The sequence below is a fragment of the Nerophis lumbriciformis genome, linkage group LG14 (assembly GCF_033978685.3).
Source record: "Nerophis lumbriciformis linkage group LG14, RoL_Nlum_v2.1, whole genome shotgun sequence".
Taxonomy (NCBI): Eukaryota; Metazoa; Chordata; class Actinopteri; order Syngnathiformes; family Syngnathidae; genus Nerophis; species Nerophis lumbriciformis.
In genome coordinates this window covers 15,899,508-15,912,346 of record NC_084561.2, presented here as the reverse complement: position 1 = coordinate 15,912,346, position 12,839 = coordinate 15,899,508, and the positions used below count along the sequence as shown (strand labels likewise).

The window sequence follows — 12,839 nt, the reverse complement described above, 5'->3', positions numbered from 1 at the left end:
AATCTAGAAGAAATAATGATTTGTCTTTGTTAGAAATATAGCTTGGTCCAATTTGTTATGTATTCTAACAAAGTGCAGATTGGATTTTAACCTATTTAAAACATGTCATCAAAATTCTAAAATTAATCTTAATCAGGAAAAATTACTAATGATGTTCCATAAATTATTTTTTTTATTTTTTCAAAAAGATTCGAATTAGCTAGTTTTTCTCTTCTTTTTTTCGGTTGAATTTTGAATTTTAAAGAGTCGAAATTGAAGATAAACTATATTTCAAAATTTAATTTTCATTTTTTTAAGTGTGTATCAAACTGGTAGCCCTTCGCATTAATCAGTACCCAAGAAGTAGCTCTTGGTTTCAAAAAGGTTGGTGACCCCTGGAATTGACGCATAAGATTTCATGGGATTTAGCGATTAGGAGTGACAGATTGTTTGGTAAACGTATAGCATGTTCTATATGTTATAGTTATTTGAATGACTCTTACCATAATATGTTACGTTAACATACCAGGCACGTTCTCAGTTGGTTATTTATGCCTCATATAACGTACACTTATTCAGCCTGTTGTTCACTATTCTTTATTTATTTTAAATTGCCTTTCAAATGTATATTCTTGGTGTTGGGTTTTATCAAATACATTTCCCCCAGAAATGTGACTTATACTCCGGTGCGACTTATATTCCAAAAAATACGGTAGTTGTCACATTCCGGGCATAAACATTACACAAAAAAACTAATATAACCTCTTTTTGTTTATAATGTCTATTTTCTGCTGGATCTACTCTCTATTTTATGCTGCAGCTGTTACATATACTGTAATATTGTACATGGTAATTGTTATATATTGTATATATCAGTGGTCCCCCAACCACCGGGCCGCGGCCCAGTACCGGTCCGTGGATCGACTGCCATAAGAAATAAAAAAATAAAAATGTTTTAAAATGTTTTTTAAATTTTTTTTTTAAATACTAAATCAACATAAAAAACACAAGTTACACTTACAATTAGTGCACCAACCCACTCATTCGCACAAAAGGGTTGTTTCTGTCTGTTATTAATATTTCTGGTTCATACATTGTATATCAATATAGATCAATACAGTCTGCAGGGATACAGTCCATAAGCACACATGATTGTATTTTTTTCTTGACCAAAAAAAAACCACGAGTTCATGCTCATAGACTTAGCTTGGACAGATCTAGTCTGAGTGCTTGGTGCCAAAGTCCTAACTATTTATTTGTAATGACTCACACTATACAGGACTGTCTCGGAAAATTAGAATATTGTGATAAAGTCCACCAGTTACTGGTGGTTTTAGCACTGTGGGCAGGTGCCAGATCATGCTGGTAAATGAAATCATCATCTCCATAGAGCTTTTCAACAGATGTAAGCATGTAGTGCTCTAACATCTCTTGGTACAAAGCTGCATTGACTCTGGACTTGATGAAACACAGTGGACCAACACCAGCAGCTGACATGGCTCCCCAAACCATTGCTGACTGTGGGAACTTCACACTGGATTTCAAGCAACTTGGATTTTGCTCCTCTCCAACCTTCCTCCAGCCTCTAGCGCCTTGACTTCCAAATGAAATACAAAACTTGCTTTCGTCTGAAAACAGAACTCTGGACCACTCTGCAACTGTCCAGTGCTTCTTTTCCATAGCCCAAGTCAGACGCTTCTAGAGATTTTAGAGCACTTCATGCTTCCATCTGTTGAAATGGAGATGATGATTTCATTTTCCAGCATGATCTGGCATCTGCCCACAGTGCCAAAACCACCAGTAACTGGTGTACTGACCATGGCATTACTGTCCTCGACTGGGCCGGCCAACTCCCCTGACCTGAACCCCATAGAGAATTTGTGGGGTATTTTGAAGAAGAAGCTGAAATACACCAGACACCAGAATGCAAATGAGCTAAAGGCTGCTATTGAAGCATCCTGGACATCCATAACACCTCAGCAATGCCACAGGCTGATTGCCTCCATGCTACGCCGCATTGATGCAGAATCCGTGCAAAAGGATTGAGTGCATTAATTGACATTTTCAAATGTTTGATTTTGTTTTGCTGTTATAAATCTTTTTTTTTTTTACTTGGTCTGAGGAAGTATTCTAATTTTTTGAGATGGGATTTTTGAGTTTTCTTAAATTGTATGCCATAATCAGTAATATTAAAATAATAAAATGCTTGCAATATTTCAGTTGATGTGCAATGAATCCAGAATGTATGACCATTTTTGTTTTTTTAATTGCATTACAGAAAATAAAGAACTTTATCACAATATTCTAATTTTCTGAGACAGACTTGAAGGGTTTTATTGATGCGGTTTTAATTCATCCTATTTATATGATGTCACAATGGTTTTGGCCGATGTTTTGAAATGCATGACAAAACATTACAATGTTTTCTTAAGTTCATGCTCAAAATGGGCTTCACATTCTCCTCCTTGACATTTCTTACATTTCAAATTAAACCCCTCCGTGAACCTTCTGCAGTAGACACACTAATTTAAAAGCAGATGGAGATGAAGATGGGAGAGTGATGGATAAGTCTTGACCTTTTCAAGGTAACAAAATGTATATACACTTCACCCTTAATGTATGCGTGTTGGGCGTCCAGCAACAGTGTAGCCTTAAGACTGTCTATGTGAGATGTCAAGGGTAAAAGCTCTCGGTGTTATTTGGTCAAGGAGCTCTGGGCCAGCAAATCTTACCTCCAGGGTGCGTAGATGATGTATTTCGGCGACTACGAGTCGGTGTAATAACGCCCCATTTGTTGCCTTGTGAGCCCTACTTTCTCAATCAGGCTGAGTGAGTGTCAACAGTTAATACTGTGGCTTGATGGGAAACGTGCCAGCAGGACCACAAAAAGGGATTGAAGCAAAGAGGAGAACCCGAATTGCAAAGGGTGGAGAATAGAAGATGATTATTGCGAGGGGTTGAAGAAGGGAGAGTGGATCGATGACCACCGAGGGAGGAATAAGGTCCCTAAGAAGCCCAGATTATTCATGTACACAACACACACTAACACACAAACAAATATTTATTCCTACCTCCGGTATTTGTCTTCGGAGAAGATTGCTCTTTGTCCGATGTCACCTTCCTCATCTCCTTTTTTTTTTAGCCCTCTGTTTTTGCCGTCTGTTTCAAACACCACACACTTAATACCAGGCATCAGATTGTTATTTCATGCAGTACTTCTCAATTATTTTCTGTTACGCCCCCTAAGAAGAAGAAAACATGACCCCCCCCACACACTCTCTATGGTATAATAGTATAGTATAATTGGGTCTATAAAATTGTTATAAGTACACCTCTGCATAACATTGTATCCCCATTAACGTTTAAGAAATATAGATCAATGTACAACAAACAATTGTATTCACATAGTTTTTTGGTCTATAACAGAAAATATTATTATGTACCGTATTGTTCGGAGTATAAGTCGCTCCGGAGTATAAGTCGCACCGGCCGAAAATGCCTAATAAAGAAGGAAAAAAACATATATAAGTCGCATTTTTGGGGGAAATTTATTTGATAAAACCCAACACCAAGAATAGACATTTGAAAGGCAATTTAAAATAAATAAAGAATAGTGGACAACAGGCTGAATAAGTGTACGTTATATGACGCATAAATAACCAACTGAGAACGTGCCTGGTATGTTAGCGTAACATATTATGGTTTTATCAAATAAATTTCCCCCAAAAATGCGACTTATATGTTTTTTTCCTTCTTTATTATGCATTTTCGGCAGGTGCGACTTATACTCCGGTGCGACTTATACTCCGAAAAATACGGTATATACAATATATCATATTTTAGGTTACTTGCCCTATACTTAAAGGGGAAATTCAGCGTTTGGGTGAGGTTAGAAGGGAAGCATAGATTCTTTGGAAGCAATCTGTCACACACATTCACACATTAGCATTCAATCTGATTTCATTTCCCTAATTAGGGGTGAGCATGAAGGCAGAGTGGTTTTTTAGATGACATCAAGCTGAGCTTTAGCATGTAGACGCCTCGTATTGGAAGCATTCGTCCCACCCGACACTCCACTCCCCCCCCCCCCCCCCCCCCCCCCCCCCCACCACCCTTCCATTACCGGCAGCGATCATCATCAGACATCATCTCCATCTTGGTCCAGCAGATTGTAGACCATTAGCAAACGGAAATGAATAATATGAGGGGAAAGATGTTTACTTTGAAGGAATTTGAATTCATACTATATGCAGGCACATGTACACAGGCTCAAAGCCTTGATAGCTTCTCCAAATTACACAATTCCGCTCTAATTATGGAACACTGCCCTGCTGGGTTGGTAACATAAGACTTAGATCTGCTTCCATGTGATGCAGGGAAAAAAGGAAGGTAGGGAAATGTATGTTTAGATGTGTTTAAGATAACACAGTCCAACCATCCGTTTTCTATACTACTTGTCCTTACCAGGGCCACAGGTGAACTGGAGCCTATATCAGATAACAATATGCCAGTGGTTACCCACATACCCGTGAGAAAATAAAATATTGTGGAGGGCTAAATATAATTGTATCACTTTATAAAAGCAGACAAATTGCATTGTTTTCTATGAGTGAATGTGATTATAAAGCAATGTGGAAAAAAAAATAGGACACTTCAACAACCTGCACAGCCACCCCTCCCTTTACTCAGATCACAAGCTGCCTTGTTTTGCGTCAATAAGCGCATGTAAAATGTCAATTAATGAATGTCAGGTGCCAGGAACATATGCAAAGTTAGGTTAAATGTGTTATGTTGCACGAAAAACATCATTTGTTTGCCAAAAGTTTGTTTTAGTACAAAACACGCATCAAGTTAGACTCAAGTTTGATTAAAAAAGTATCACAATAATTTCACATAAATAAAGTGTGAGGTCTAAATGTAGTTTAGACCAGTGTTTCTTAACCATAGGGACGCAAGCGCCCCTTAGAGCGGGGCCAAATATATATTTTTCTTAGCTGGGGTCTGTATGAGCCGCAGTAGTACTCAACAGGTGTTGCAATAATGACGATCTCAAACAAACATAAAAAGCCTGGAGCTGAAGTCATACAAAAGTTTCTTAAGCGCAAAAAATATGACTAAAGTGGTGAAGTTATTTACAGTTAATTAAGGAAACATATATATATATATATATATATATATATATATATATATATATATATATATATATATATATATATATATATATATATATATATATATATATATATATATATATATATATATACAGTATATATATATATATATATTACTTACATATATACATATATATTTATATATATATATTTATATGCATATATATATATATATATATATATATATATATATATATTTATATATATATATTTATATATATGTATATAAATATATATATATATAAATATATATGTATATATGTAAGTGTATATATATATATATGTATGTATGTAAGTATATATATATATATGTATGTAAGTAAGTATATATATATGTATGTATATATATGTATGTATGTAAGTATATATATATATGTATGTATGTAAGTATATATATATATATATGTATGTATGTATGTAAGTATATATATATATATATATATATATATATATATATATATATATATATATATATATATATATATATATATATATATATATATATATATATGTATATATATGTATGTATATATATGTATGTATATATATGTTTATATATGTACCTGTATGTATATATATGTATGTACCGTATTTTTCGGAGTATAAGTCGCACCGGAGTATAAGTCGCACCTACCGAAAATGCATAATAAAGAAGGAAAAAAACATTATGCAACTTTCATAAACTATGAAAAAAACTGCGACTTGTAGTCCGAAAAATACGGTATGTATGTATATATATTTGTATGTATATTGGCCACTGTAACGTTTGAATATAGGAAAATAAAACACTGTACTTTAATCAAGTGATGATTTTGCGTACCACAAGATGGAGCCCGCTTACCACTAGTGGTAGACGTACCAGAGTTTGAGATCCTCAAACTCTGGTACGTGATGTATTGTCACGTACCAGAGTTTGAGATCCTCAAACTCTGGTACGTGATGTATTGTCAAAGTATCGGATCGGGACTCGAAATCGGATTGGGACAAGAGGCCAAAACATCGGATCAGAATCGGAGGCCAAACATTATGATCTGGACATACTGAATTACATATTGATAATGTATTTTGTGTTGTATTATATTGTAGCTGCTTATATTATCATTCAGGATTCGAGATCAGATCGGATCTAAAGCCGAAACATCGGATCGGGATCTGAGGCCGAAAATATTTATCTGGACATCCCTGTTAATTATGATTTGTGGGCATATTATTGTACGAGTCTGTGAAGCCTGAAAACTGCTTCTTCTCCACATAAAGGTCATAATTAATGAGAGTATGTTTGTTTTCGCCTACAGTGCCTGCTCCGCCCATTTTGTCAGTGACTCAGGAGTCGGAAACATCTGCACTGGTTCGCTGGCACCCCCCCGATCTAAAAGTCGGCATGGACCTTCAAGGTTACAGGCTCCAGTTTGGTCGGAAAGACGTCTCACCTATGGCCACGCTAGAGTTTTCCCCCCAGGAACGACAGTACTCTGTGGGCAACATTCACCGCGGGGCCACCTACCAGTTCAAACTGTCCGCCAAAAGCCGGGGGGGGTTCGGGGAGGAAGCCGGTGTGGAACTCCGAGTGCCTGAGCATATACCAGGTGGTTACCCTCAAATGAACGAAGGCTCCAATGTGACGTGTTGCTCCGTGCAGCTGTCCTGGTCACCGCCGGTGCTGGCCGAGAGGAACGGCGTAATCACCGAGTACACTTTGGCCTTCAAGGAAACTGGCAGTAGAGAAGCACAGCAGGAGCTCCGAGTACCCCCCAACCTGTCCAGCTTCGTCCTCAACAGCCTCAAACCAAACTCTGCTTACGATGTGAAAATGCGCGCGCACACCATTGTAGGTCCCGGGCCCTACAGCCCACCTATCCAGTATCGGACGGTGGCCAATGATCCAACAGGTAGGGTTTGCCTGTTTCTTTCCCGAACCCAGTTGCCAGGGGGTTGGGAGTTTTTTGCAAGCTCACAAAACAAAAACTACCACACCCACCTTCAAACCACCTGCACTCTTCTTCCTCAAGGAAAGAGAATAGTAGTATTGAAATGTTTTCCGTCGGATACTCACTTCACTAACCCCAACAAGGTAACTCAGTAAGTCATAGTCAGTCATTGTGAGAGAAAGGGGACCAGCCTAGAACTGCAAGGTAAGTGTTTTATGGTCAGACACTCCTCCAGTCATCCTTGCAGCCCTTTTTCAGGCACACTCACGCAGCTAATGACATCTCACACCCCCAATTGTTTTGATAAAGGTAGGGTTCGCAATGAGTGTTAGAACCTTGATCAGGATGAAAAGCTGGGCTCCTTATTTTGATTTGAGGGTTTTAAGACTCCCTTTCTAACCCCCTTTGTTTCGCTTTCCTCCCTAATTCTGCAACCCACTCTCCCGTGTCCTCTTGAAGGACAGCCTGTGGCATGGTACCCCCCAGATGCACTGCAGAGGACAGTTAGCATGCTGTGTTTTGGGTCTGTCCTAATGCTCGCTTGGCAGCATGTCAGTAGTGCCAACCCAGACGTAGCCGAGCTGCAGGAACACTTGGCTTTGAGTTTGCTCGTTTTTCACCACCAACGGAGAAAAACAAGTATTTGAGATTGGTTGGCACTACGGATGTGAGCTAGCCGGTGGGCACACCTTTGTAGTCCATGGGTTTGTCCTCCATGAGTCTTGCGTGCTATGTGTCTTAACCGTTCTCACAGCCAATAACCGCTCACCGAATTTCACTCACTCTCCAAACCAGAGGAGCGTTGCAGGGGATGGACAACTCTGTTGTTTGAACTAATCTGCAGAATCTCTAACAGGTTGAAAATGTGCAGTTTACTGAAAAAGGCTCTTTTTCTTTCGTTCAATTTGCCAAATCTACAGATGTGCCGAAGAATTTTACCATCAAGTGGGCGACCAAGACCACCGTGGTCCTTGCCTGGAAGTTTTCTGACAGCAGGTCCCCATACAAATGCACGGTGAGTTTGATGAATATCAAATAACATCAGTTGCAACGATTCATCTGCATTATCGACTATGGATATTACATTTTAAAGCATTGCTTGCTTTAAAATGTAATATCGGAAATTATCGGTATCGGTTTCAAAAAGTAAAATGTATGACTTTTTAAAATTCTGCTGTGTACACGGACGTAGGGAGAAGTACAGAGCGCCAAATAAACCTTAAAGGCACTTCCTTTGCGTGCCGGCCCAGTCACATAATATCTACGGCTTTTCACACACACAAGCGAATGCAAGGCATGCTTGGTTATCAGCCATACAGGTCACACTGAGGGTGGCGGTATAAACAACTTTAACACTGTTAAAAATATGCGCCACACTGTGAACCCACACCAAACAAGAATGACAAACACATTTCGGGAGAACATCCGCACCGTAACACAACATAAACACAACAGAACAAATACCCAGAACCCCTTGCAGCACTAACTCTTCCGGGACGCTACAATATACAACCCCGCTACCCCCTAACCCCCAACTCAACCCCGCCCACCTCAACCTCCTCATGCTCTCTCAGGGAGAGCATGTCCCAAATTCCAAGCTACTGTTTTGAGGCATGTTAAAAAAAAATAATGCACTTTGTGACTTCAATAATAAATATGGCAGTGCAATGTTGGCATTTTTTTTCCCATAACTTCAATCAATCAATCAATCTTTATTTATATAGCCCTAAATCACAAGTGTCTCAAAGGGCTGCACAAGCCACAACGACATCCTCGGTACAAAGCCCACATACGGGCAAGGAAAAACTCACCCCAGTGGGACGTCGATGTGAATGACTATGAGAAACCTTGGAGAGGACCGCATATGTGGGTAACCCCCCCCCCTCTAGGGGAGACCGAAAGCAATGGATGTCGAGTGGGTCTGACATAATATTGTGAGAGTCCAGTCCATAGTGGATCCAACATAATAGTAAGAGTCCAGTCCATAGTGGGGCCAGCAGGACACCATCCCGAGCGGAGACGGGTCAGCAGCGTAGAGATGTTCCCAGCCGATGCACAGGCGAGCGGTCCACCCCGGGTCCCGACTCTGGACAGCCAGCACTTCATCCATGGCCACCGGACCTGTGCCCCTTCCCCCCTCAAGGAAAAGGGGAGCAGAGGAGAAAAAAAACTTGAGTTGATTTATTTTGGAAAACCTTGTTACATTGTTTAATGCATCCAGCGGGGCATCACAACAAAATTAGGCATAATAATGTGTTAATTACACGACTGTATATATCGGTATCGGTTGATATCGGAATCGGTAATTAAGAGTTGGAGAATATCGGATATCGGCAAAAAAGCCATTATCGGACATCTCTATTATCGACTGATTAGTCGACCGGAAAAAGCTTATATTTATATGCTGTTGCTTCGATGCAAGAGTTTTTTTCTGGGGGAGAGGGGGTATTTTGTGTTTTTTTTTCGTATTAAAGCACTCATGTTAAAAGTGCTATTTCATTATTGATGTAAATGTATATAAAAAAAAAAAACAATCAAGGTTATGCCAAAAATATTATTTTATTTCAACAATTTTCCCTAAAATACGCATTGAGGTTACAAAGTGTATTTTGTTAATCTACTCGATTGGTCGAACAAAATACTCGATAGATTCCACAATGACTAAAATAATCAATAGCTGTAGCCCTAGTTGAGTTTGAGCCTAGAAAAATGCTCCCACCGAACTGAAAGCGTGGAATTGTCTAAAATGTTACATTGTTAATTGAGATTTATTTTGAACATGCTTCCTGTTACAATTTGGTTCAACACGTTTGCATCTCATTGCACTTAACTGTGGTGTGTTCAATGACCCTCGATTAAAGTGAAAAAACAGAGGTGTCAGTAGTCATTAAAGACAGGGGGAGTCATAACCCCCAGGAGATGCACTATATCAATGATTAATAATGATTATTTATTATGATGGAAATTATTTGCTGACGACAATCCTACATGAATCAAATAATCCCTTTTTTTAATGGGCAAAAAAAAATCGATTCGGGATCGCGCTTTTTATTCATCTTGATTTCAAATCGATTCCTAATTTTCAAAAATCGCTTAAAAAAATATATTTCTTTATGTGTACAGCTCTGGTAATGGTTACATTCGCACCCACCTGCACAAATGTACTTCAAAATGTAACAATCAAAATAAATATGACTTTTTTTTTTGTTTACTAGGGCATGCATATATAATATGCATTAGTTTGACCATACGATAATAAAAAGGAGATGCTTGGAAATAGCATAAAAATGCCCCAAAAACTTGGAAAAACGCGATTCATAGCGCTACTTTTTGGTGTAACCATCATGAGTGTTCTGTTCAGGTATATTTCTTTTATATTTTGATAAATCATCATAAATAGGTATTGATCAAACTTTAAGCTGTGTGTATTTGTGTGTATCTGCTTTTGACATCTTATTTAAAATTGTAGTTGAGACTTTTACAACCTTGTGTTGCGCTCATGATGGCGTAACCAAACTAGATTATTTTGAATATTTATTCCCTTTTTTACATTTAGTATATTTAAATATACTGTGTTTTATGCTTTTTTTCTTTTTGGAACATTTACTATACATATAATACAATAAAGTCCCATATAAAATTATGTTTCTAGCAATACTTTAATTTTGCCTTTGAAAGTAACACTCCAATGTCCATTAGTGGAGCTGTACACTTGTATATTTTTTTAAATATATATTTTTAGGCCATCTCCAAGCAACCAGAAGGAGCTTTTCTAGCCTGTAACCTGTTTTGAAAAAAGTTTCATTATTATACCAAATAATACTTGAATCAGTTTGAAGAATTGTTTCAATCAAAAATGTATTCTGAATCGAATTGTCACCCCAGGATTTGGATCGAATCGTTAGATGTCCAAAAATTCACACCCCAACTATTGGTATTTAACACTCTAGACCAGTGGTTCTTAACCTGCGTTCGATCGAACCCTAGGGGTTCGGTGAGTCGGCCTCAGGGGTTCGGCGGAGGTCAAAACACACCCGACTCATCGTGTAAATAAAAACTTCTCCCTATTGGCGTATTACGGATACGGCAACATTTGACTGATTTGCAGGTGTGTAATTTGTTGTGAGTTTATGCACTGTGTTGGTTTTGTTGTTTGAACAAGGTGATGTTCATGCACGGTTCATTTTGTGCACCAGTAAAAAAAACATGGTAACACTTTAGTATGGGGAACATATTCACCATTAATTAGTTTCTTATTAACATGCAAATTAGTAACATATTGGCTCTTAACTAGTCATTATTAAGTACTTATTAATGCCTTATTCGGCATGGCCTTATTATAACCCCAACCCTCTAACCCTGGCCTTAACCCTAACCCTAACCCTAACCAAATAACTCTAAATTAAGTCTTTGTTACTTAGAATATGTTCCCCTATTGTCCAAAAAAACTCTAAATTAAGTCTTTGTTACTTAGAATATGTTCCCCATACTAAAGTGTTACCAAAAACATATAACTTTGTCTTGAATTTGAAAAAATGCGCATATGAAACTGGTGGGGTTCGGTACCTCCAACAAGGTTAAGAACCACTGCTCTAAAGTAAAGGAAAACTCGACAGAGTTATAATCATATTTAGGTGAATATTGAAACGTTATGTTATTATTAGGGACCGCAATGTCCCTTTGGGACAGAGGACCCTATTGTAACTGTAAGGTTTTATTATTATTATTCCGCCGCCTCTTTGAGCTGTAATTTGACCCCCTTTACATGCTTCAAAACTCACCAAATTTGACACACACATCAGACTGGCAAAAATTGCCATCTATTTAAAAAAACAAACTTTAAAACTTAAAATTGTGCTCTAGCGCCCCCTAGGACGAAAACACAGACAAAACTGCCTGTAACTTCCAGAATGTCGTAGAGACATGAAACAAAAGCCTCTATGTAGGTCTCACTTAGACCTAGATTTCATACATCGACTTCCTTCAGCAAAAATCAACAGGAAGTTTGCAAATCCCCCTTCAAAACAAAAGTTTTGTAAAAACAGTCACCTTTGCCTCTTTGAGCTGTAATTTGACCCCCTTAACATGCTTCAAAACTCACCAATCTGGACACACACATCAGGACTGGCGAAAATTTCGATTTAATAAACAAAGCAAACCCCAAAACTCAAAATTGCGCTCTAGCGCCCCCTAGGAATAAACCACAGACAAAACTGCTCCTAGGAAGAAAACACAGACAAAACTGCCTGTAACTTCCAGTAGGAATGTCGTAGAGACATGAAACAAAAACCTCTATGTAGGTCTCCCTTACACCTGCATTTCATAAATTGACAACCCCCAGCAAAAATCAACAGGAAGTTTGCAATTCCCCCTTCAAAACAAAAGTTTTGTAAAAACCGGTCACCTTTTTTCAAACGTTATTTCCTCTGAGTGCGTTTGTCGTGTCGGCTTCACTCTAGCACAGGAGAGAGATTAAACCCTTCTGATTAAAAGTTGACGAAAGAGTTTTAATTACTGTTCTGGTTGGGATTTTATGTGCCGTCAAAGTCGGTCCCGCCCATCGCTGCTTGCAGCTTTAATTTAAATTGATTTTCTGGCCTTTATGATAACAAAAAAAACATTTAAAAAATAAAAACAAATTATTTCGGAAGGTTTCTCTAGATATGTTAATCCCATTTTTGAAAGGTTTTTACATGTGTTTTAAAAAGGTGGTGTCAACCAAATTCATGCAATAATTAGTTTTTTAGTGCATGCATGTGTG

At 38.1% G+C, this 12,839-nt stretch overlaps 1 protein-coding gene across 1 annotated transcript in view; it reads left to right on the top strand.

Annotated features, from left to right (window-relative positions):
* Positions 1–12,839, top strand: part of ptprsa (protein tyrosine phosphatase receptor type Sa) — a 476,646-nt gene that overhangs the window by 316,975 nt on the left and 146,832 nt on the right. The window contains exons 16-17 of the mRNA XM_072914629.1: positions 6,446–7,039; positions 7,999–8,093. Of these exons, the coding sequence (XP_072770730.1) occupies positions 6,446–7,039; positions 7,999–8,093 (689 nt within the window). The remainder of the gene's footprint in view (positions 1–6,445; positions 7,040–7,998; positions 8,094–12,839) is intronic.